The sequence below is a fragment of the Symphalangus syndactylus genome, chromosome 23, assembly GCF_028878055.3.
Source record: "Symphalangus syndactylus isolate Jambi chromosome 23, NHGRI_mSymSyn1-v2.1_pri, whole genome shotgun sequence".
Lineage (NCBI taxonomy): Eukaryota > Metazoa > Chordata > Mammalia > Primates > Hylobatidae > Symphalangus > Symphalangus syndactylus.
Window position 1 is genome coordinate 63022856 of NC_072445.2, and position 25387 is coordinate 63048242.

Consider the following 25387-nt stretch of genomic DNA (forward strand, 5'->3'; position numbering starts at 1 on the left):
ACTATATCCCATATTCACAGGGAGCCCATGGAGGCTTTGTGCAGATTGGAGTGGTAGGAAAATGACTGGCATGCACGTGTGCCGGAGGTGGGAACCTGCTCTATTAGGCCATTAAAGATGATGAGCCTTATGCTGCAGCTGTGACTGTGTGATGGCGAGGAAGAGAAAGCCAGCATAAGGAGTCCAGCCTGCTGTGCAGCGGGGAGGAGAGGGAGGGAGGGTCCAAGGCGAGTCTGATTCCTGCATATCTGGTGGAGGATGGTACCCAGCACAGGGGCGGGGCCAGAGCTCTAGGAAAGGGATGAGCTTGGTTTTCAAGGTGTTGATCTTCAAGGCTTTCGGCTGTGTAGGTGGCAGCGTCAGTGGCAGTTCCAGCCATGAGCCTGGGGCTACAGCAGGAGGTCTGCACTGGACGAGAGTGCCCGTGTCATCCTCTTCAGGTAGAAGTCACGCCTGAAGGCCAGGAGTTTGGATTTGGAAAAACCACTGGAACCACCAACCTCTCCTCCCTGGGTGGGGCCATGCAGGGCCTTCTCACCTCTACAGCCCCGTTCCTAGTTGGACTCTTGTAGGTCGGGGATGGCCTGAGTGTTGTTTAAAAGTTGATGTTTTGGTTGAAGAAGTAAACAGCTGATTTTGTAGTTGTTAGGACCACATATGTTAGAGGAGTATGTGTGTCATGGTGGTTACAAAGGTCATCCCAAATTGAGTATAATTATATACCATGGATGTTTTCATCACAGCACTGTTTCTATTTATAATACAGTTTTCCACCATCAAGTGGGTCTTTTCAGTGCGTGCGGCGTCATGTTTCTGGACATAAAGATGGTAGTGTTCCACAATGGCCCCCTTGGCCTCCGTCACTGACATATGTTACTCGATGCCAGACTCAAATGGAGCAGCCCTGGTACACTTAGCCACGTGATAAATCATCCCATTCCTGCTCTCAGGAGAGAATCGCAGATCCATTTTTGGAGAAACACATAGACGTCATTCTGTAAAGAACTGTCAAGGGAGAATGGCTTTAAAGCACACTACCGTGTAGCACCTTTCCCTTAAATTCTCCAGCCAGAGCTTCCATCACCGTTTTTCACACTGACTTAGAACAGGCTGCTTTCCATTTTTATGTTCAATGTAAAACACATATCATTGCCTTTGCTATTGTAACTAGGTTCTTCCTGTTGCATAGAGAGAATGTCACAAAGGGTGCTGGGAGAACAGGGTGGCCAGTGAGAAAAGCAGCCGAGGATGAGACTTCAGTGGGTATCCTGGAGACTCCAAGCGTAGAGGCGCAGACGCAGGCGCCGGACCCCCAGGGCTGCCTGGTCCACACCACAGAGCCCTGGAGAGTTTTCAACCTGCCTCATCCCCAAAAGACAGTCAGTCCCCCTCCCACCCCCTGTAACAGTGTCCAGCCACCTCCTCACCACATCTCCCAGGCTTGGGACCCAGGGACTTGTATTGAACTCTCTGCCCTTCAGAGGCTGCCAGCCTGCCTTTGTGCGTAGCCTATGAAATGCAGCTTGTGTAGATATTTCTGTGTGACTTTAGAGCCTGCATAACTGCATTTTTAAAAAATGACTGATTTGTGTATCTGCAATCCCAAAGCATGGCCCTGCTCAACTTTAAGGGATGTACTTGAACCGTGGCTTTTCTCTCCCTTGAAGGGCACTGTGTTGGCACTCACTGAAAATAACTTCGATGACACCATTGCAGAAGGAATAACCTTCATCAAGTTTTATGCTCCATGGTAAGTGGCTATATAATTAGAAACTACTTTGCCCACGTGTACTAAGTCACATCATGTTTTTCAGCTCATCTGCCAGCCCTCCAGACTCAATGTTGGGCACATGTTACATTTATATGTAGGACATGTTGTAGGAAACAAGGAACTGTTATCATTATGCTCCTATATTCAAATATGTTAGACTTCAGTGGCCTTAATTATATATGGAGAATGAGGCTAGTTATATCAACTTTGGAGAAAACAAAAATGGAGGCAAATTATGATGGCCATATTCAGTTTTGTGGTATCTGCACTTTTCCAAATAGATGGCTTTTTTTTTTTTTTTGGCTAAACAATGAGTGTCATGATGTAGCTTTGCTCCTCGGTTCTTTTAAGTACTCGGATTTCTTTTGTAGAGAAATCCAGTAGAGTCTGTTAGAGCCTTTCAGTATGCTACGCAGTTTCCTGAACCTGCATGCCTCATGGTCTTGGAGACCAGAGCAGAAATGGATTGCAGGTAGTGTGAGATCCAGACAACCTTGGTTCTAAGACTTACCGTGAATGACTGTATAGTAAACTTGGATGTCCTTTAATTCCTTTGAACCCCAGTTCCCTCAGCTGAAAAATGGCAGTAACTTTTTGTCTTCACAAATAATCCATTTGGAAAAGCAGAGTGTTTAGGACATTAGATTGTTTATCTAAAACATGATAAAGGCGTCACTTTTCTTGTTTGTTATGCTCCACATGTTCCTGAGAAACTAACCACAGGGGTAAAAAGTTAATCACAGGACTTGAACGAACCGTAGCAATGCCTTTCAAATCATTTTCAACATTTAAAAACCTAAAGCTCCATAGATCAAGTATCAAGAAAGAGGATCCCCTTTGGCTGAAGGGGAGCCATCCACATGGCAGGAGGGGGTCAGAAGAGAGAAGGGAACAGAGTCGGGTAGAAGGGAGGGTTCGAACCAAACTTAGTCATGGCCTTGATGCTCACCCCGAACCGCCGAAGTACCAAGGAGGCCTTAAAATGGTTTTGAAATTCTGAGACCATAAGTGATGAAATCTAAAATGTCTTTGGCATTCAAGTGACTTTAGAAATTGCGTGGCATCTGCCCTGTTCCCTGTTTCTCTGCTCCTGTGCTTTCCATAAACCAGTCAGCGCAGTTCACCATGGCATGGAAATGGTCTCAGCATCTGAACTTGTTTTCAGACTGGCTTGCTTCTGGCACGTTATCTGAAAGTCTGCTTTGCATCAACTTTTGGGTTCATCGTTTGGGACAGGAGGAGGAAGAGTTAATGTGCACCCAGTCGGAGAATTTGGTATTTTACAGATTTGTAGGCAATTGTTGTCTGTCCCATACAGAAGAAACAGAGTTTGTCTTGGCAGCAAAGTGTAGGTGAATGATCTCGACCCAGGATTTCAACAAAGCTGCCATTATTCTCCTCTTAGGTGTGGCCATTGTAAGAATCTGGCTCCTACTTGGGAGGAACTCTCTAGAAAGGAATTCCCTGGTCTGGCGGGGGTCAAGATCGCTGAAGTAGACTGCACTGCTGAACGGAGTATTTGCAGCAAGTATTCGGTGGGTATTTGGATGGATGCTCATGAGAGAGCTCCTCTCAGTATGGGGGCAGATCCCAAGGGACTGTGCCTTAACCCCGGTAACTCACTCTGCTCTCATCTTCTCAGCAATGTGGTTTTTATGTCCCTTTGAGTTGTTTGGAGAAGCAAAAAGAGATCCTCTCTCAAAGGAAAGGCATTCTTTTCTGCCCGCTTTTTAGTTAGTATCCATGTTTCAGTGCAGGTTTTCAGGCCTTGCTGTCTGAGTATAAGGCCTTGAAGTCTGAGTATAAGGCCTTGAAGTAACAGACCCCATGCCATAGACTGTGAGGCTTCTCACCCCGCTACTCCTGACTGACCAGTGGTCTGTAGCCTTCGCCACAAATACCCGAGTTGCTCATTTCTCACACATAAGCCAGCATTATAAAATGCAGTGGCTGAATCTAAGAATCATTTCAACATAACCTCCTTTCTAAAAGGGCCATGCCAGCAAGTCGGTCCTGTGCTTGGGTTAACTACTGCCTTCATTCCAAGCTGTTAGCACAATCCGATGGCCTGGAAGATTTGTCATTTTTTTCTCCTTTGTTATTCAAACACTTTTGGAGCCTTTTAGATGGAGAATAGACATAATCCAGATAGAGTTTCCTTATTATTAAAAGACAGCAGTTGTTTTTTGTGCCCTAAAATTCTTAGAAACGAGTTGCCACTGAAAAATGTATCCTCAAGAGGGTCTTGCTCCCATGGTCTGGTCTGCAGACCACTAGAGCATCGCCAGGAAGGCCGCTGGAAATGCAGACTCCCAGGCCTGCTCGATCCAAATCTGCGTCTTCACCAGACCCGCAGGTGATTGTGTGCACAGTGAAGACCGAAAGGGTCTGCTTTAGGGTAAAATCGTTCCTTTGGTGCTGATCTTTAATGATATTTTGAATTCAGAAGTGAACACACAGCCCCACGGCTTTACTTTCTAAACAGTCTGCTCCTGTTTTAATGGAATATACACCTTTAAAAATTAGCCACAGAATTTTCCACCCACAGCGGTAGGAGTGTATCTGGTTTTATTTAGGAAGCAATTTGTATGTGATCTGGACCGCTGGTTTGCAGACTTTTTTCTTTTTTGTCTTAAGGTACGAGGCTACCCCACGTTGCTGCTTTTCCGAGGCGGGAAGAAAGTCAGTGAGCACAGTGGAGGCAGAGACCTTGACTCCTTACACCGCTTTGTCCTGGGCCAAGCGAAAGACGAACTCTAGGAACACAGTTGGAAGTCGCCTCTCCTGCCCAGCTCCCGCACCCTGCGTTTAGGAGTTCAATCCCACAGAGGCCACTGGGTTCCCAGTGGTGGCTGTTCAGAAAGCAGAACATACTAAGCGTGCGGTATCTTCTTTGTGTGTGTGTTTTCCAAGCCAACACACACTACAGGTTCTTTATTAAGTAAGTTTCTCTAAGTAAATGTGTAACTCATGGTCACTGTGTAAATATTTTCAGTGGCGATATATCCCCTTTGACCTTCTCTTGATGAAATTTAAATGGTTTCCTTTGAGACTAAAGTAGAGTTGAGGGAAATCAAACTGCTGGACTATTTGTGGCTCCTGAATTGAGTGATTTTGGTGAAAGAAAGCACATCCAAAGCATAGTTTGTTAACTGCCCACGAGTTCTGGAAAGGTGGCCTTGTGGCAGTATTGACGTTCCTCCGATCTTAAGGTCACAGTAGACTCAATACTGTGGTTGGGCCATAGCATGGAGCAGATTTAAAAGCAAAAACCCACACCTCTGGAAGATACCTTCACGGCCACTGCTGGAGCTTCTGTTTCTGTGAATACTTCTCTCAGTGTGAGAGGTTAGCCATAATGAAAGCAGCATTACTTCTGACTGTGCCTGCGTAAGAGAATGCTGATGCCATAACTTTACGTGTCGATACTTGTCGAATCAGTTACTGTTCAGGGATCCTTCTGTTTCTCATGGGGTGAAACATTTCTTTAGTTCATCCTGTTGTTAACATGAAGCTAGAGTCCACGTGAACTTTAAGATTGGATGTCTTAGAAAGGGTAGGCATGGAAAATTCCACGAGGCTCATTCTGAGCATTTCATTAACTCATAGAAAGATGCCAGTTGTATTTGTCACCTGGGGTGACAAGACCAGACAGGCTTTCCCAGGCCTGGGTATCCAGGGAGGCTCTGCAGCCCTGCTGAAGGGCCCTAACTAGAGTTTCTGATTCTGTTTCTCAGTAGTCCTCTTAGAGGCTTGCTATACTCGGTCTGCTTCAAGGAGGTCGACCTTCTAATGTATGAAGAATGGGATGCATTTGATCTCAAGACCAAAGACAGATGTCAGCGGGCTGCTCTGGCCCTGGTGTGCATGGCCGTGGCAGCTGTTGATGCCAGTGTCCTCTAACTCATGCTATCCTTGTGATTAAACACTTTTACTATCTCTCTTGGGAATAAGCACTTGTAGGACTAAGCTCTAGGATCATCGAGCTACTTCCCATGATAATCACTTTGCGTCCAACACCCTTCACCCACCTCCCATGCGCAAGGGGATGTGGATATTTGGCTCAAAGTAACTATTGGTAGGAATCTTTTAGAAACAAGACCACGTACTTATACTGTCTGAGGCAGAAGATAACAGCAGCATCTCGACCAGCCTCTGCCTTAAAGGAAATCTTTATTAATCACGTATGGTTCACAGATAATTCTTTAAAAAAAAAAAAAAACCCAACCTCCTAGAGAAGCACAACTGTCAAGAGTGGCTTCAGCTTTGCATCACGAGTCTTGTATTCCAAGAAAATCAAAGTGGTACAATTTGTTTGTTTACACTATGATACTTTCTAAATAAACTCTTTTTTTTAAAAAAGTCTGGTCTTTCTTTCCTTCAATGTTACAGCAAAACAGATATAAAATAGACAATAAATTATAGTTTATATTTACAAAAAAAGCTGTAAGTGCAAACAGTTGTAGATTATAAATGTATTATTTAATCAGTTTAGTATGAAATTGCCTTCCCGGTACATGAATTGTGAAAAAGACATTTAGAAAATATTCTAAAATTTAATCTGAGCCTCACTTTCTACAAGGGAAATCATGATTTCCGTTCATAAACAGCATGATCATCCCCTAACACCATTCTTACAAGCTGGGCACCCTCAATTTATTTTCTTTGTTGGTTCTAACCCTCTGGCATGGTATGCTGTATAGTACAAAGGCAGAGAACCACTTTACTGAAATAGGTATGACAGCCGGCAGTCCAGAAGTTAATGTGCTGGTCAAAGAACCATTCCGATAAGAGGTGCAGCACTGCCTTCACGTGTTACACGGTTACACACCCCTTGTAGCCTCACCTCAGTGTAATCAGTCTACTTTTGGTACTAGCAAAGAGTACAGCAAATGGAAGACTGAGGTGTAGAAATGGTATGTTTTGGCTGAAATACGTACATTTTCACACCAACAAAACTCCAGCACGAACATATAACAGCAATGACTGAGACAAAGGCGCCCCATGGAGCCCTGGCTGTGGCCTGGGCTGTGGGTCCTGTGGACTTCCTGGGAATGAAATCTGAACAGAGGCGTCCCCCCCACTTCCCCAATTCCGGTTCTGTGTAAAATCTACCTTTGATAGACAGTACTGAACCAGCTGATCCTTTAGCCAAGAATACATTTAACTCCTTTGAGATTATTTTCCCTATTTACTAACAAACACCCCAAATAGCTTGATCTACAGCTAAAACTAATTTTGGTGGGTTTTTGGGGGAGGAGGGTAGGAAGAGCTTCACGGTTATGTTTCTGCAGTTACCAGACCTTATACTACAGACATCCAAACTCAGCTTGCTACAGACCAACAACTACTCACGTCGTTTACCAAGTGAGCAAATTATTAATGAGGTCCTTTAAAACCTTCTTGGGTAATAAGGCACTGGCATGAGATAGTTTCAAAGTCTCATCATCCCACCTCCAACTGTGCTTCTGTGTTTTTTAAGGCAGATGTAATCTAGGAATCCAAGGCAGAATGTGTGTCCCCAGCATCTGGTTTCGAGTTAGTGGCATCCACAAGCTCTTACAACCATATTCCTGTATTTTTTCAGAATGACATTGGAGTTGTCATCAAAGTAAAGAACTGAGATGGCATTTAGTTTAGTTGGCGCACAGCACGGTTTGGGGACATACTCAGGGTTCATAAGGTGAACCTGTTCCAAAACAGAAGGGGAGAAAGGTACCTTAGAAATGACACCTGGTCTTAGCTTACTCCCACTTAAAAAACAAAGTCTCCGAGAGCTCACCAAGGTCTGCACGATCGCGTGGTTGGTTGCATTCATGTGTGCGTTGAGTGGGAAGGAGCATTCTCCATCACAGTAATTGGCAGCATAGCCCTTGGGTGCAATGATCCAGTCCTTAATTTAATGCAAAGGAAGCAACAAAAGATTAGAATGAATTTCCCACACTATTTGTGCTTTTCAGGAATGCTGTGAAAAGGTATTTTTCACATTGGACAGGCAAGGATACAGATGCAGGAAGGCTTAGGAATTTGTCCAAGTTCACATTCAAGTGGCAATGCTGGGAAGTGAACCTTGTCGATCTGACCCCAGAGCCCCCGCTCCTTGCAGAGGCCCACAGGGCCTCAGCTGCTACCTGGAAGCACGTAGGTTGCCAGCAATATGTGCTTGAACCCAGGAAAGCCTCTCCAGGAGCCCACGGTGCTCCTGTGGATGTAGTGCCACCTGCATATGGAAGCTACCTTTTATCGCTCACCACCTATGATTGAAGTTGCTGCCTTTCTTACAAACTAGTAATGGTTCTCAGGTATGGGGCAAACGTGTGCTCTTCTGCATCGTTTGGGTGAGCCAGTTTGTAGCCACTGGAGAAGTTAACCATTAGGTAATTTTTTTTCCAACCCTGTCTCAATTAAAATGTGTTTACATGCCCAAATATATGTCCTATGCGCTTAGAAAGGATGAGGTGAGAGTATTGGGAAATGTGGCTATTGATTTTCGAGGGATCACAGAGCTCAGGCACCCCAGGAAGGTGTTGGAGCGCCTGGTGCCCCACAGACTAAGCTTCCTCTGCCTCACTCCAGGAGCCTGAGCGTTTGGGAGGGCTCCTCAGGACTTCCACAGAAGGAAGCAGCTCAGCCTTCAAGCTCTAGGTGTTTGGTGATGGCTGCCACCATTCAGATGAGAGTAAACTGCTGAGAAAGGACCTTTGTCCCCCGTGTCTGGAGAACTCACCTGCCATCCCAGGTCTTGGAAACTCACATACAGCTCATGCTTCCTGCAGGCTGTTTTCAATTCACTGCTGTTGTAATCTGTTGGAGGAGATCAAAAGACGCACCCATCAACTCATTAATTCCTTCATAGCGAGTTTACCACATTCAAAAGACGCACCCATCAACTCATTAATTCCTTCATGGCGAGTTTACCACATTGCCAGGCTCTGTACTAGGCTCAGGATAGCCTCCTAGACACAAGTGTGGTCACCCAATAGCTACGTCAGGTTCCTGACTGTTGGCCTGAATGTCTTATGGAGTCCGTTTTGTCTACCCTGGGGTCAGTACTGGGCGCAGGGTGACTTGAATGGACACCTTTAAGCAACCGAGGTGTGTGGTGAGCCCTGCTGCACGCAAGGCCGATGGAGGCGTGGGCCAACTTGCCCAGTACACCCTGGAGGCGCCTGACTGGGAAGGCATCACATTCACATCATCAGACGATGCTACTAGGCAGGATTTGCTGCAGTCCAAACAGGGACCATTTTGAAGCTGCACAGGGGCTTTAAAGACAGCTGCCCGGCCAGGAGAGTATCCTGAAGGAAGAGTAATGGTGGAGTGGGGCCTAACCGGGAGGCCCAGGAATGGGGGAGATGGAGACACCATGCAGAGGCAATGCTCTCTCTGGCTGTACTCCCACCTCACTGCCAGGGTTGAGCCCTTGCATGCTAATGCAATAATACTGAGCCAGTGCTTCCTCATGAGACTCTGCCGAAGTGCATGTACCCACCCTGTGCAGCACAGGAGCCACTAGCCTGGCTTAACTTAATCACCAGCAAGAGCACTGGGAGTGCCCCGGTTCACTGAGACTCACTGGAGCGACTCTTACGTGACATGCCTTCTGCCTGGCACCACAGCCAATAGATGGTAAGTCAGACGTGGCTTCCCTCCTCCAAGAACTTAGTGAACGAAGGGGTGGTGTAAAACAGACACACAGATAACTCCAATACAAACCAGAACATGGATGCTACGGGCAAAGGCCATAGGCAAATATCACATAGGCAAGGGCCATAGGCAAATGTCCCTTCAGAGAAGGGACAGTTCAGAGTGGGAGAGGAAGAGGGAGGAGATCTGCTGGAATGGATTTAAGGATCTGTCAAGCAGGGTCAGATGAGATAAAGCTGGAGAAATGAATGGCCTAGGCTGCCAACCACAATGCTTCAGACTTCCCTCCAGCGGCACAAACTGAGCCTTTGCAGGCTTTTGAGCTGGACAGCAACATTTCGAGCTGTGATTCTAAAGGATTAATCAATCTGGAGTTGTGTTTGAGAGTGCTAGAGAGGATGGATAAAAGGCAAGGAGAAGGCTTTAGAGAAAGGTCATCTAATGTGGGATGTCAGTAGGTGTAAGAGCTTACATCATTTGCAGGCTATCCCTTCCCTTTTCAACTACATAAGCCAATAAGTCACCTAATTGTTGAAAGCCTGTTTGAACTTGATTTTCTAACTTCTAACTCCCACAGTCTTCCTGGCTCTGAAGCAGGAGGCAGCATGAAGATTTCATTATTTTTTTATTTTTTTTTTTTTTGAGACAGTCTTGCTCTGTCGCCCAGACTGAAGTGCAATGGCACGATCTTGGCTCACTGCAACCTCTGCCTCCTGGGTTCAAGCGATTCTCCTGCCTCAGTCTCCCAAGTAGCTGGGACTACAGGCGCGAGCCACCATGCCCAGCTAATTTTTGTACTTTTAGCAGAGATGGGGTTTCAACACGTTGGCCAGGCTGGTCTCAAACTACTGACCTTAAGTGATCTGCCCATCTCAGCTTCACAGAGTGCTGAGATTACAGGTGTGAGCCACCATGCCCCACCAGATTTCATGATTTTTTAAGGAAAAGAGACAAACAGTAACTCAGGCCAGTGGCCTATACTGGGAGAAGAGACGGGGCAACTTTTTTAGGTGGTTTATAATTCTAAATTTATTCATCCTCTCCACCTGCCTATGTTACCCAACAGAACCACCCTGCCTGTAACTTCAAGGACCCCAGAGAAGCCCTGGAGGGAAATTTTCACAATGCAAGACAAGGACTCTCTCAGTAAAAACAATCAACCAACTATCACCACGAGACAGAAACTTCCTACTGAAAAGAACCGCTGAACAAAAATGAATCAGCCCACAAAGTCTCTCAAGATGATGGCTGGAATGCAAGGGAAGACCCAGAGGACCCTAGAGACTGTGGATAAGAATGTTCTGAACTAAGCTCTAAAGGAAGAATAACAAAACAAAACAATAACAAAATTAAAAACAAACAAAAACTAGAGAAAAAAAGGAAGAATACCTAAAATAATGGAAGGCAGAAAAGGACTAAAAACCTTAAAGCAAAATTATGGGGAAAAAACATGAAAAAAGAACAGGTAGATGTAAAAAGAGTCAAACAGAACTTTATAAAAACCATAATCATTGAAAATAACAATGAAATCAGATTAGATATAACTGATGATCAGATTAAACAGGTTAAACATTAATTGTCTAATTAACAGATTAAACAGATTACTTAACAGATTAGTTATACATTAAACAGATAAGCATCAAATTATACATAACTGAAGACAGAATTAAAGAATTCAACGGTATATTTGAAATCTCTTCAAATATAGCACAGAGTCAAATGGCCAAAATACATGACTCTCTCTTTGTAAAGAGACACGAAAGAGAGAATGAAAAGTCCAACATATTTCTAACAGGAATTTCGGAAGACAGTAATAGGGGAGTAGTAGTATTTGAAAACATAATGACTGGGAATTTTCTAGAACTAAAGAAAAGCAAACATCTTTAAGTTGAAAAGGCCCAACGAGTTCCAAGCGGATCAGATAAATTCTTATCTAGCCACATGTAGTGAAACTATATCAAACACATAAATCCTTAAAAGCAACCCAGAGATAAGAAAATTACTTACAAAGAAACACAAAATGGATAGCAAACTTCACAAAAATACACATTAAAAAGTTAAATAATATGAAAATGATGCCATCAAACTGAGAATGCCATACCCAGCTGTAGTGGGTATTTACTGCTTTTGCTACCCAGCTTTTGGGAAGACTTCCCATGTGGGGGAATGCCTAGACAGGTGGGACTCAGAGCCCCATTTCCCATAACAGATAGCTCCCCTCTTTGTCCCCTAGCATCTGAAGTATGGACTCATGACTTCATCAAAGCCAATCAAATGTTTCCACCCTGCAGTATATAACATGAGGGAGTGACTCAAAGGTGAAATCAAGAATGGGTAGTATGGCAGCCAGTGTCTAGGGTGATGACCGCATTGGAGGGATCCAAAGCACATTGTCCCATGACTAGGATCTGAGCCTTGATTTCCTGATTTAAGTCTCCAGCCTTTCTGTTGATTGGGTAAGTTCCCTGGTATGCTTATTTTTCTTTCATTACAGTCTGCTTCTACTGCATGCAATCTAGAGTACTGTGATAGTTAATTTTGTATCAACTTGATTGGACTATGGAATGCCCAAGTAGCTGATAAAACTTTTTTTTCTGCAATGGGGTTTTGCTCTGTCACCCAAGCTGGAGCACAGTGGCACAATCATGGCTCACTGCAGACTTGACCTCCTGGGCTCAAGCAATCCTAACTACTCAGCCTCCCCAGCAGCTGGGACTACAGGAACAGGCCACCACAAGCTAATTTTTAATGTAGAGATGGGGAGTTGCTATATTGCGAGGCTGGTCTCGAACTCCTGGCCTCAAGCAAGCCTCCTGCCTTGGCCTCCCCAAAGTGCTGAGATTACAGGTGTAAGCTACTGAGCCTGGCAACTGTTAAGACATTATTTTGGGGTGTGTCTGTGAAGGTATTTCTGGAAGAAATAAGTATTTGAGTCAGTAGACTGAGTAAAATAGACCTGCCCTCACCAACACGGGTGGGTATCATCTCCTCTGTTCAGGGCCCAGAGAGAATAAAAAGACAGAGGAAGGGCAAATTCTCTTTTATTGAGCTGGGTCATTGTCTTCTCTTGCCCTGGGACATCAAAGCTCCCAGTTCCCAGGGCTTTGCACTTCAGGACTTACACCAGCAGCCCTCCCCAGCACTCAGGGCTTTGACTTCCAACTAGGACTTACACAATTGGCTCACCTGGTTCTCAAGCCTTTGGACTCAGACTGAATTACACCACCAGCTTTCCTGGTTCTCCAGCTTGCAGACAGCAGCTCATGTGACTTCTTGGCCTCCGTAATTGCCTGAGTCAATTCCCATAATAAATCTCCTCATCCATCCTGTCTGTCTGTCTGTCTGTCTATCTATCCTATTGATTCTGTTTCTCTGAAAAATTCTGACTAGTAAAAACCCTGACTAGCTAAATTATTCTTCAATAGTTAGGGCGTAGGGAGTACAGGGTGGCAGTGTGCTATCTCACATAGCGTTGACAAGCCTGTCTGGATTTGTTTTTGTGGGTTTTTAAAAAATTTTTGAGACAGGGTCTCACTCCATTGCCCAGGCTGGAGTGCAGTGGTGTGATCGTGGCTCACTGAAGCCCCCAACTCCTAGGCTCAAGTGACGCTCCCACCTCAGCCTTCCGAGTAGCTGGGTGTACATCACACACCTGGCCAATTCTTTAAATACTTTGTATAGATGGTGTTCCTCTATGTTGCCTAGGCTGGTCCTGAACTCCTGGGCTCAAGTGATCTTCCTCCTTTAGCCTCCCAAAGTGCTGGGATTACAGGCGTGAGCCACTTCGCCTGGCCTTGTCTTTCTGTTAAGGTATCTTCTAAGCAAAGGAGGAGCCTTGGGAGTGAGGCACGAGGCCATCTGGGATGAGAGAATTTCCTAGAGTGGGAATGACAATGCGAAGGCCCCGAGGAAGCAGCCTGCTTCACCTATTCCAGGAACAACCATGCGGCCGCTGCGATGTGTTAATTAGCAACCCACACCCCCTATCAACCTCCTGAGCACACAGCCAGATGACATTTCCCACTGTAGTTAGCTGTGGCCATATGCCTGGATTCTGCCCATGAATGTGGGGAAGAAGGGCTCTGTGGTACTGCCAGGCCTGGCCCTCCTAACTACCTGCCCCCTACCCCATCAGCCTTCCACTCACTCTTTCCTCTCCTGCCAGCTGGGTGCAGCAGGGGAGTCTCCCGAAGACCCCAAGGTCCTAACACCCTGCACTCTTAAAGGTGTCCTGGGTTAGATGAGAAACTGCATGATCACGCTACTCACAGTCTTAGTCTGGAATTTTCCCCATCCAACCTCATTCTGCTTGTGAAGTAAGCTTCCTCCAAAATACCCTCTCATGCTAGGGACCAAAATCTCCATGAAGACCAACTTGACATCATTTGGTCATGTAAAAAGCAAAGATTTCTACAAACAACTTTCTCTCCCAGGTCAAGCAGACATGGGCAGTGTGAAAATAATAAATGTATCTCTGGCCTTTGTCCCCAATTCCTGGCACCAAGCTTTGACAACGCTTAGACTTGAGTGTCTTTGTTATGCTCCTGAGGCCCTAGATTGTACACGGTGAGCCCCCACATTAGGGGGGACCTCATTAGCTTCGGGATGGGGACTAGTTACCAAAAAAGCGAGGCACAGGATTGGGGGGTTGCAACTTTGGCTTAGCCTGGCCTCTGGGGGGCTGGAGATGGAGTTCAGTCATATGGCCAATGATTCAATTGTGCAGTGCAATTAAACCCCACATAAAAACTCTCGACAGTGAGGCTCAGTGGAGCTTCCAGGTTGGTGAACATACTGATGTTTCAAGAGGACGTTGCACCCAAAAGGGTGTGGAAGCTCCAACCACCCGTGCCTATCCCCTTGACCTTGCCTAAGAGTCTCTTCATCTGGCTGGTCCTGAGTCATACCCCTCATAATCAAACTATGATTGTAAGTATAGCACTTTCTTGAGTTCTGTGAATTGTTCCAGCAAATTATCAAACATGAAGGGCGGTCATGTGAACTCCCAAATTTGTAGGCAATTGTAGGCAAGACAGACAGAAGCATGGCTGCCCTGTGGACCTCACTTGTGCCTGGTGTCTGAAATGACAGCAGTCTCCTTGGGGACCTTGCCCTTTAACTTGGGTCTGTGCTAACTCCAGGTGGCTATCATCAGAATTGAACTGAGGCCAGACGCGGCGGCTCATGCCTATAATCCCAGCACTATTGGAGGCTAAGGTGGGAAGATCGTTTCAACCCAGGAGTTTGAGATCAGCCTGGACAACACAGACCCTGTCTCTACAAAATATAAAATTAGCTGGGCATAGTGGTGTGTGCCTGTGGTCTCGGCTATTTGGGAGGCTAAGGTGGGAGGACTGTTTGAGCCTTGGAGGTTGAAGCTGCAATGAGCCCTGATTATGCCACTGTACTCCAGCCTGGGCAAGAGAGCAAGACCCTGCCTAAAAAAAAAAAAAAAAAAAAAATTTGAATTGTAGGACACTTAATTGGTGTGAAGAATTGCTGGCAGAACACAGGCAGAGCCCACCACTTCATGTCTGGATTTCCAGTTTCTTTTTCTGCTGGATGGAACCAAGATGACACTGTCAAAGGGCTTTGCTTCTAACTTCACCAGCAGTTCTGGGTTTCTGTGAACCTGCTGTTGATTTGACTCTCTCAATGCTCAACAAAGAGAACCTTCTCTGTAAGAACAGCTATTTCTTTTAGTGCCAGACACTGGCATTTTTGTTGTTAAGTAAGGATCAGGGCCAGAGAGAGCAAAGGGAGGAATTCAACTCTCCTGTTTTCTTCCTACAGATACTCTCAGGCCAGGCTTAAATTTCCTCATAATTCCATGTTAAGTGTTGGCAAAGAACACAGAAATATTTGTGAAGGTTGATGCTCCTCGGAATACTTGTGTCTGCCACTCAGGGTCGGTACCCTGGGCTCTGCATGGAATTACACTGACACACTTTTTTTTTTTTTTTTTTTTAACAGATTGACAAATTACAGAGAAAACTTTCCCCTCACTCCCACTGCCCTTGGTATTGGTTTTGATGAATGGGCTGAAGATGGCCAGTGGAAATGTATGTGGTGACAATTCAACAGGAACACGGTCACTCCAGTGGGACAAAGGGAGGTAACACAGCTTTGCCCCAATGGATTTACCAGTCAAGGGCAGGGCAGAGAAAGGAAGTGAGACAGCTAGAGAGAGGCAACAAACCAAAAACCAGAGAAGCAGACCCAAGACGGAGGAGCCTTCCCCACCACCCCCGCCACGCGGACAGAAGCTCTCAGTGTGTGACTGGCAGGTGGCCTGTACCGAATACCGGGGATCATCAGGGAGCTTCTCTAAAGTGCAGAGTTCTCAGCCCAATCCCAGACCCATGAGTCAGAGCCACTGACATCAGGCCCCTGGCTGTCCACGTGTGCCTGTGACACCAGAGCTGGAACTGCTGCCCTCTAGACAAGAGGCTCACACACAGGTAGTGCTACTGCCCTGCCGAGACACCAAGTTTGTCTTGGGACACCAAGGCTCCCCAGCATCCCCAGACACAGCTGCAGTCAGGGCCCAATATTGGTCCCGAGAGACATTTTCACGGGATCTGGCTTTTTCAAAGTTGAATGCACAGTGAAATCTGGTCCCCCTCAAGGGCAGGGGCACCAGACGCCCAGAGGCAATTTTCCCCCTCAAGACAAGGCCCCAGGTGCTCATCCAGGGCAACTTGGACAAGCAGGGCCCAGCCATAGGTGGGTTTGGGCAAAAAACTATTGAGTGATCAGGTGACACAGATGACAAAATCCAACAATCATAAAAGCCCCCCAGGATGAATTCCTTCCATAAGCAGAAGGTAACTCCCTGGCCTGCTCTTACGCAGGCAGAAACATTCCCCTCGCCAAAGATTTTTGAGCTTTGAGAATATATCAGATGTTAATTGCCTTTAGCAGCACGGCTTTCAGTCCCATTTAATAAACTGCTTCCGTAGGGAAACCTTCAGGTACAGTTAGTATTAAAAAGCCCAAATCCTTCCTCTCTTCTCCAAATGAACATTACAGATATTTGAACATGGGTTTTAAGTGGAGATTTTTTTTTTTTCTAGCACCAGAGTTGACTTTTAATCTGTCCTAAAGCCATTGAAGCAAAAACCACGATAAAACATTCTGCTTTCCTTTATAACCCCTCAGTACACACACACACACACACATACACACACACACACACACACACACAGAACTATTCATAGGAAAAAAATGGCTTTAGACATGAGATTTAGATGGGTTTCATCTCACAGTGTGGGACAGGCAAGTGGGGCCCATCATACAGGAAGCTTCTAAAACTCCCTTCGGGGATGGAGATGAACTCTAAAGATCCAAGACAGGCCGGGTGCAGTGGCTCACGCCTGTAATCCCAGCACTTTGGGAGGCCGAGGCAGGTGGATCATTTGAGGTCAGGAGTTTGGGACCAGCCTGACCAACATGGTGAAACCCTGCCTCTACTAAAAATACAAAAAATCACATGGGCATGGTGGCACATGCCTGTAGTCCCAGCTACTCGGGAGGCTGAGGCAGGAGAATCACTTGAACTCGGGAGGCAGAGGTTGCAGTGAGCTGAGATCGTGCCACTGCACTCCAGCCTGGCAACAGAGCAAGAGCCGTTTTTTTTTTTTTTTTAAAAAAAAGATCCAAGATACACATGTCTGTTTCCCCTAAGGAAGGTTCTTCAGCAAGAATCCCCATGACCTGTAGTGGAAAAGAAGGTGGCAGAGACAGGCACCGTCCCCCTCAGAAGGAGAACAGCGTTGGGCAGAGGTCCCAGCTGTGGTGCCCAAAGCGTGTCCTTTACGAAGCCTTCATTTTTCCAATACTTTGCCAAAGGGAGGCTTGCATCTCATTTAGGCCTTCTGCACAATGAAATCAGTGGTAGAGAAACAGGCAGAAGTGTCCCATTCATTCCCAATGGCGGGACCATGTGGAAGTACCTGCCATTTTCTACTGTAAGAGACCGGGGTGTTCCAATCCAGAATTCACCTTGGAATAAAGCATCAGGTCCAGCCATGGCTCTGACATCCCTCTCCCAAGCCCCAGGTGTGTCTTTCATTATCTGTCATTCCTCCAGGTTACCTAGGGGCCAGTACACCTGGGAGGGGTTGTTGGGGGCTAACGTGAAAGGAGCCATATGGAGGTGCATTTTTCTGGAGTCCAGTGGATGGGAGGGAGGACACAGCGATGCAGTCTCCTTGTCCTTGAGACACAACTGAGCTTTCACATCTGAGAGTCCTGTTCTGAGGGTAGTGGTGGAGGGGGCATAGCTCCCTTCCTGGGGACCATCAGGGGTACATGCTGTAGCTCCCAGCACACACGCCTCTGGCTGATCCCCTTTCTCTGTCCTCTAGCATCTTCCTGCCCCTGCTCCTCCTGTTGCAGGTGCATGTTCCACACAGGCTCTGCTGAGCTCCTACAGTCTGCTCAGTTCTGGTGGGGAGTTCTCATCTCAGTTGCTGGGCCATGGCCCTGACAATCAGCTTCCTTGCTGACAGCCTCTGCTCCCCGACCTTAAGTCCTGGTCTCCCCTGTGATGACTGAGGAGACATTCCATCTACAGGAGAAAACAAATGGGAAGGCTGCCTGGGCCCATGTGACAGTGACGGGGCGGGGCATCCTAATCATCCCAAGGCAAACTGAAAACTGCAGAATAGCTCTCTCATCCAGCGCAGTGAGGACAGGGCACCCTTGGCCCCAGTAGAAGGCGGCTAGCTGGGCCGGGACTTCCTCACAGAACCATGTCCCCAGGCAGCGGCACATGCACTGTACACATTGCCTATACCCCCAATGCAGGGGTCACACCCCACACTAAGGATAACATCTGGGTTAATTCCACCCAGCATCCTTTTTATCTGGCCCTCCTGAAGAGCCACACACACAGCAAAGTGCAAAGGAGCCCACTGTTGGTTTAGCTCTGAAGCTCAAGCCCTATATGCCATGACAGGCCAGCGACAGGCAGGCTTCCCTGGCACTGGAGGCCAGGAGAGTCCCATAGGTATGAGACCCAGAGGAGAAGGGAAGGGCGCAGCCACCATCCTGACTCTCAGGCTGGCATTGTGCGGGGAGGCTGCACTGCGGGGCTGGAGGGCCACCATGCAGCTGCTGCTGTGAGCATGATGGGGCTAGGGCACTGCAGCAAGCCTGTGGGCTCCCAGGGCAGGTGCGCCTGAGTCACGGCAGCCAGAGCCAGCCTGGGTCCCAGTGACCCCGCCTGCTGCGCTTTGCAACTTCAGTAGAGGAGGACAGCGAAACAAAGGGCAAGACAGGGAGAAGGGAAACAGGCAGAAGAGAGTCAATGTCAGGGACACCACAGAAAGCGGGTGAGGAGGAGGGAGAGGGAGGGGGTGGGCAGGGAGTCGTCTCCTCACCAGGGCTTCTGCAGAAGGGCCACTCGGCTGCCCTGGGCTGACCCTGCAGGCCCTGCCAGCTCAGCCGGGTGTCCCCGCTCAGCAGGTCACACACAGCCAAGAAAATACCAGCACTGCAGGGGACTGGGCAAAGCGGCATGCTCCACGTGTATTTCCCAGCTCTCCTGAGCTCAGGCTACAGACTCTTCCCAAAAGAAACTTGTTTTTTAGAGGGAATAATTCACTACTTTAATTTCCCTTCTCTCCTAGAATGACAAGGGTGAGGGCCACATAGAGGCTGTTAAAGCGGCACCTCCGTCTTCATGGGCCTGGCCGCTCTTTCCTTATCTCTGGGCCTTATCGGCCCCATCTTATCCAAAACAAGCCTCTCGCTCCCACTCGCCCAGCAGAATCAATACAGCCATTGAGGAACGCGCAGCAGGTGCCAGCTCCTTGTGTCACCGACACTACGAGAGGCCAGGGACTACACTGGGGTTTTGATTTCTGGTGTCAATAATCTCCTAACAGTTGATGGGGTTGGGGTGGGGGTGACAGTTTGATTTTCAGAGTCTAGATTTTGTTTCTAACTTGGATGGTCAACAGTGAGAAGCAAGAGTGAGGCCCTATTTTTCGGTTGCTCCACGAGATTTCAGGATCTCATAAGGCCCCATTTAATCTGGGTGGGACTTTGGTCTCTTTTCAGCCTTTGTCTTGATTCTAAAAGAATATGGAACTGTTCTACAAATAGACAAAGGTTTCCTTTAAAGACCTAGCTCTGAGACCCCCTGTGCTCTAAGCACCTTCTATACCCTCTGCCACTTCCTAGACTGAGTCTCCTGGCCCCAGTGCCCTCCCAGGTTGGCAATGATTGGGAATGACTTAGGCATCTCATGGTACCTGCATAAGCCTCTTCTTATTGCCTTTTAGAATTGTTGCCATTTGCACATTTGCAAGGAGTGAACCTTGGGAGGAGGTAGAAGGGAACTTTCCAATCTGTTTCACTCTTTGATAGCCATTATCCTCGAACAAGAGTTGAGCATGATAGAAGTGAAGCTTTTGATTCTAACTTTATCTTTTGGTGATTCTAACTTTTAGATCACTATTTGCCATGCCTTAATTCTCCATGTCTATGGAGAATTAAGGTTTGATTTCCTATAGGAAGCCCTCAACCAAACTCTACTTAACCAAGACATCTGCAAGCCAAGCTGCAGGCCCTAAAACTTTAAGGACACAACGACAAATCACAATTCCCAACTTTCCTGGAGAACTAGAAACTGCTAGTTCACAGTCCTGAGCTGTGTCTATTCTTCCCAAGCTTTGAATGTCCATGGTGGACCGACCCAGTCAGCTCTGGCTATCCCCAACCCATGGAAGCCAATGGTCAAGTAGTGAGGACACTGTAACCATGAGACCCCCAGTCTGGACTGGATTTCCTTGAAATGTACAGCAAAAGATTGCACAGTTATAATAAACTACTCAAACAGTTGTTTTGCAAGAGATGAATCCTGGTTACTTTATGCTGAAAGCCTACTGAATGGTCCCAACCAGGAAGCTTAAAGGACAGAAGATATAAACTATCAAGAAGAAGGTCAGCAGTATCCCTGAATGTACTAGAGCCACATAACCCCCCAAGGTCCTTAAAGATACATGTTTGGGTGGGTGGGAAAAAAGCGAAGGAGAACTTACTCTAAGAAATGCTGGCCGGGAGCAGTGGCTCATACCTGTAATCCCAACACTTTGGGAGGCCGAGGCAGGTGGATCACTTGAAGTCAGGAGTTCGAGACCAGCCTGACCAACATGGTGAAACTCCGTCTCTACTAAAAATACAAAATTATCCAGGAGTGGTGTTGCACGCCTGTGATCCCAGCTACTTGGGAGGCTGAGGCAGGAGAATCGCTTGAACCCAGGAGGAGGAGGTTGCCCTGAGCTGAGATGGCACCATTGCACTCCAGCCTGGCCAACAAGAGTGAAACTGTCTCAAAAACAAACAAACGAAAAAGAAATGCTAACAGGTGGCATTGGTGCAATGGCAGACTCATTCCAAAGGACAGACAGGGTCTCAAGAGGCTGCTGGGTCATAGATGGTTGGCAGAGCTGGGTAGTGACAACATAAACATCAAGACTGAAAGAGACTACTCCAATTTCACATGAATCATTAAAGTGCAGATAATGTTTCCAAACTGTCATCTATCAAAACAAAGACCAATTGTGCCTCACAGCAGCAGCAGCAGAGCAGACTTCAGACTTACCAGCTGACTTGAAATTGCTTTAGCTACACCCTCTCAAAAGAGGTCTTGGAAAGATCCTGGAAAATTAGCCAAATGAAAATTTAGAATCACCCAATGGAACTTCAAGGCCATTTGTTCACGGACCTTGTCATGGATTGGCCAAGTGGTATCACAGTCCCCCAGAAGATAAAATAGTGAACCCCAAGGGAGAGCTACCATAAAAGAGGGTGAATGATTACAAGTAGAAGGAGACCACCAAACTGGAGCTACACAACCTGAGGACAGGAGTTGCAAGAGCAGCAGGCTGGTAAGAAATGGAGGCTGAAAAAGAATTGGTAGATTGGTGAAAATCCCCAATGGGGCAAGGCAGGCTAGGACCAGGACTAGTCAAACACGTGTAAAAACAATAAATGATACCATGCAGAGGCTATCCAAGCCCCTGGAGAAGTGTAACAGAGCCAACATCCAGCCTTCACTTAGAGCAGCCAGCTGCAGAGAAGCAAGGGCAAGTGAAAGCCATCCAGGGAGACGTCGGCCCAAACCACTCTCCAGTGCACGTTTGGAAAGTCCAGCTCAAAAGCCAAGTACAAATGTTTGAGTAGATTTGGGTGGGTGGTGGGGCTCCTGGCCTCTCCCCTGCTGTGCACTAGTCTTGCCGTCTCAGGCATAGACAGCTCAATTCCAAAAATAGCCTCTTATTTCCTTGCCACGTTTCACCCTGATGACAGGCAATTTGATGAATGAATGCTAACTTCTCTACCCAGATGTAGGACGATCCCTGGTGGGCTGCTTCTGGTGGTGGTTGTTTTGATGGAGAACTATCAACTCCCTGGGAGCACGCCACGGAAGAAGGGGGCAGGAGAGACAACACAATCTTTTCCTTCCAACTTCCAAAAGACTTACAAGCAGAAAGTCTGCCTGCAGTCACGCCAGAGTACACCACTTTTCTGTTACTGTAACATCTACCTGGTTCATGAAGGCCCAGCAACATCTGGCCTCACAGAGACCCCAAAGGAGAGGAACACCAGACAGCCCATTGCTCCGGGTAGCAGGCCGTCTCTCTGGAAATCTTTTCTGGGAGAGGAATCTCTTCCTCAGCATGTCCACTCCCATTAATGGAAGAATAGATAAGGAAGAAAGAGCCAAAAACATAAAGAAGCGCTTTGGTGGGCCAGACACGAGCAATTTCCCAGATCACTTAGAGGATCTTTGAAGAGAATGAGAAGGAGGGAGCGTCCTTCATCGTCATTCTTTCTTGGGGGCCTTTAAATAGGTGAGGCCAGAGAGATTTGGTATGAACCCTTTTGTCTTTGTACCATTGAAAGGGACAAAGCAAATTTGGAAGTACTGGCTTGGGAGGTGGGCGGGGGGAGACCACTGAAAAACAGAGATATTTGCACCTATTACCACTTAGATCAACTTGAATATCCATATTTAATTTAAACTCATCAAATTGAAAAAAAGTTGAAAGGGACTTGGAAAATAATAATTGGTTGATATTGCTAAAATCAAAATCAGACACAACATCTTTTCTCAATTTAAAAGCATTAGTGTGTGCATTGGGTGGGGGGGGTGTTGAATAAAATCAAGTGAAATTTTAATTTTAAAAAGCAATCAACATTTCAAGAGATGCCTCTATGTCTGAGGTCCCAGTACCAAACTGACCACAGTTCATTAATAAATTGAAGCCTACCACTGGCAGACTTCATCATCATAGCCCAAAGGAAAACACTGAGATTATTAACTCTATGCAGCAGGCTGCCTCTGAGTGAATAAAGGAAAGCAAGCATTTCTTCTCTTTTCCAAAAACCCCAACCCTGACTGTTTCTAGTGAATACAGGAACACCCATGCTGTGAGCAACGCTTCCAAGAAACACCAGGATGACAAGAAGCAAAATGTCACATCACACTGGGTGGTGGATCCTCAAGCTCCACATCCAAGTTACTGGTAAAATAGACAGTTTACTTAAGTCAGAACCCAAAATGGAGACAATGCTTCCCAAAGGAAAAATAGGTACTTTGGGAAGTTGCATTAACTCTGGCCACCAAAAATGACATTTCTGTACAATTACCTGGAAGAACTGACGCATCTTCCAGAATTATTTTCCTTGTTTTCCAGGGATCCCAACATATGCCCTGAGAACCTACTTCCTACAATGGCATATAAATAATCTTTGAGTGCTATTATGAGCCAGATTTTGATGCTTTTCATTTAATTCCAGCAAATCTGCAAGGCATTCAGCATCCCCATCTTACAGATGAGTAAACGGAAGCTGAAACAGATTAAATGTGTCCAAAATCACAGGGTAGCAACCAGGAAACAAGTTCTCTGACTGCAAATCCCACTGCCAATCTTCACCTTTATGGTTGATTCTCAAGCTATTTAAATAGCCAAAGGTCCCCAGAATTTGCAAGCACCAGCATTAGAGTCAGAAGCGTCTGGGTTTCCGTTCAATCCTAACTAGCTGTGGGGAGGGAACATCCACTCTCCCTTCCTCTGGGCTTCCATGGGTGGACTTCCACGCCACTTCCTAAAAACACACTGGGGAGAACTTTTTTTTTCTTTTTTTTGCGACGGAGTCTGGCTCTGTCGCTCAGGCTCGAGTGCAGTGGCATAATCTCGGCTCACTGCAACCTCTGCCTCCTGGGTTCAAGTGATTCTCCTGCTTCAGCCTCCCCAGTAGCTGGGATTACAGGCACATGCCACCACACCCAGCTAATTTTTTGTATTTTTAGTAGGGATGGGGTTTCACCATGTTGGCCAGGCTGGTCTCGAACTCCCAACCTCAAGTAATCCGCCCACCTCAGCCTCCCAAAGTGTGAGGATTATAGGCGTGAGCCACTGCACCCAGCCAGGGAGAACATTGCTGAAGGAGCACTCAGCTGACACTCAGGCAGTAGAGCTGGTTTCTCTCTTGCCCTATGAATGTGTCTGTTCTGAGCAGAATGGGACTTCCCTTATTCCTTAGCTCCCGGGTAAGCACACAGTTCAGGTCTGGCAAATCAGAGTACTCCCCACCCAGCAGTGTGCTTCAGGGTGGGGGACGCAACCCCAGCCAAGCCAACCGGAGTCGTGCCTTGGATTTCTGCTGAAGAAGGGCTCTGTCTGAGGTTGAGGTTGCCAAGGGTAACAAAATCCTGGAACCACTGGTTGCCTTCCTGGCCACCATATAGAGACAGTTTTACTAAGAATTCCACCAACAAAGAAAAATAGAAAAACAGAAAAAGAGAGAGATTCCTGATTATCATCTGAGCCCACGGATCCAGCCATGCCTAAAGATAGAACCCTGGCCAGGTGCAGTGGCTCACACCTGTAATCCCAGCACTTTGGGAGGCCAAGGCGGGCGGATCACGAGGTCAGGAGATTGAGACCATCCTGGTCAACATGGTGAAACCCCATCTCTACTAAAAATACAAAAAATTAGCCAGGCGTGGTGGCAGGCACTTGTAGTTCCAGCTACTCGGGAGGCTGAGGCACAAGAACGGCATGAACCCAGGAGGCGGAGCTTGCAGTGAGTCGAGATTGTGTCACTGCACTCCAGCCTGGGCGACACAGGGAGACTCCGTCTCAAAAAAAAAAAAAAAAAAAAAAAAAATAGAACCCCTGAACCTCTCCGTTAAGTGAGCCAATGAAATCCATCCTAGAGGGCTGAGTTGACCTTCCTTCCCTTCCAGCCAAGAGCACTGACAAACACAAGTTCATATTACACAAGTGTACCAAGTTTGCTTGCACATCATAAGCCCCCAGCATAACGCAACTAGAAAAAAGAATCTAGGTGCTCCCAGGGTTTTGATGGGAATTTAAAAAAGAGCTGGAGAAATATAACCAAACAAAAAGATGCTTGTCTGGATCAACAGGCAGTCACGATGCCTGCAGCCTGAGTCTTCAGGTAACAAGTGTTCCACGCTGAGGGCCCTCAGAACCCATGTAGATGTTCTGCGATTGTACAAGGTACCATCATGCATATGATGCCTACGTGCCTTTGGATTTGCTGTGCAGAAGCTGCTCAGCATCTGAGACTGTGGACACAACTTTTGTTCTGAGGCCAACAAGGCTTTCTGGAAACACAGGCTCCCCACAAACCCACCTGAAGCACTGGAGACCCGCGCCACGTCCTGGGACTGGGTAGAGCGATTGCGACTCTGCTGTCGGCGCCGGCTGGAGGCTGACCTGGTGGCGCGCACGTGGACCTCACTCACTTTGAAGAAAGCCACCATGAAGGGCTGCTTGTCGTAAGGGCCGTCTCTGCCCACCAGACCCGCGGCTCGGGGGTGGACGTGGACTCCTTTAATGCAAATCAAAGCATGCATCTCTTTATTCCACAGAAACTTATTCCTGTAGCTACAACAGTTAAGGGATACTTCCTAGTTTCCCA

At 46.9% G+C, this 25387-nt stretch overlaps 2 protein-coding genes across 4 annotated transcripts in view; one reads left to right on the top strand and one right to left on the bottom strand.

Moving 5' to 3' along the window:
• The window catches only part of TXNDC5 (thioredoxin domain containing 5), a 28022-nt gene extending 23278 nt beyond the window's left edge, over positions 1-4744 (top strand). For 2 of the 3 annotated variants that reach the window (XM_055264082.2, XM_055264081.2), the window contains exons 8-10: positions 1668-1750; positions 3177-3306; positions 4409-4744. In XM_055264082.2, the coding sequence (XP_055120057.1) occupies positions 1668-1750; positions 3177-3306; positions 4409-4531 (336 nt within the window). In that variant the 3' untranslated portion in view covers positions 4532-4744. Of the gene's footprint in view, positions 1-1667; positions 1751-3176 lie in introns of all 3 variants that reach the window. The other variant, XM_063632942.1, reaches the window with a different exon arrangement.
• A 1183-nt stretch (positions 4745-5927) lies between these two features.
• The window catches only part of BMP6 (bone morphogenetic protein 6), a 155070-nt gene continuing 135610 nt past the window's right edge, over positions 5928-25387 (bottom strand). The window contains exons 4-7 of the mRNA XM_055264080.2: positions 25100-25297; positions 8499-8575; positions 7554-7664; positions 5928-7460 (exon numbers count right to left, since the gene is read on the bottom strand). Coding sequence (XP_055120055.1) covers positions 7311-7460; positions 7554-7664; positions 8499-8575; positions 25100-25297 — 536 coding nt within the window. The 3' untranslated portion in view covers positions 5928-7310. The remainder of the gene's footprint in view (positions 7461-7553; positions 7665-8498; positions 8576-25099; positions 25298-25387) is intronic.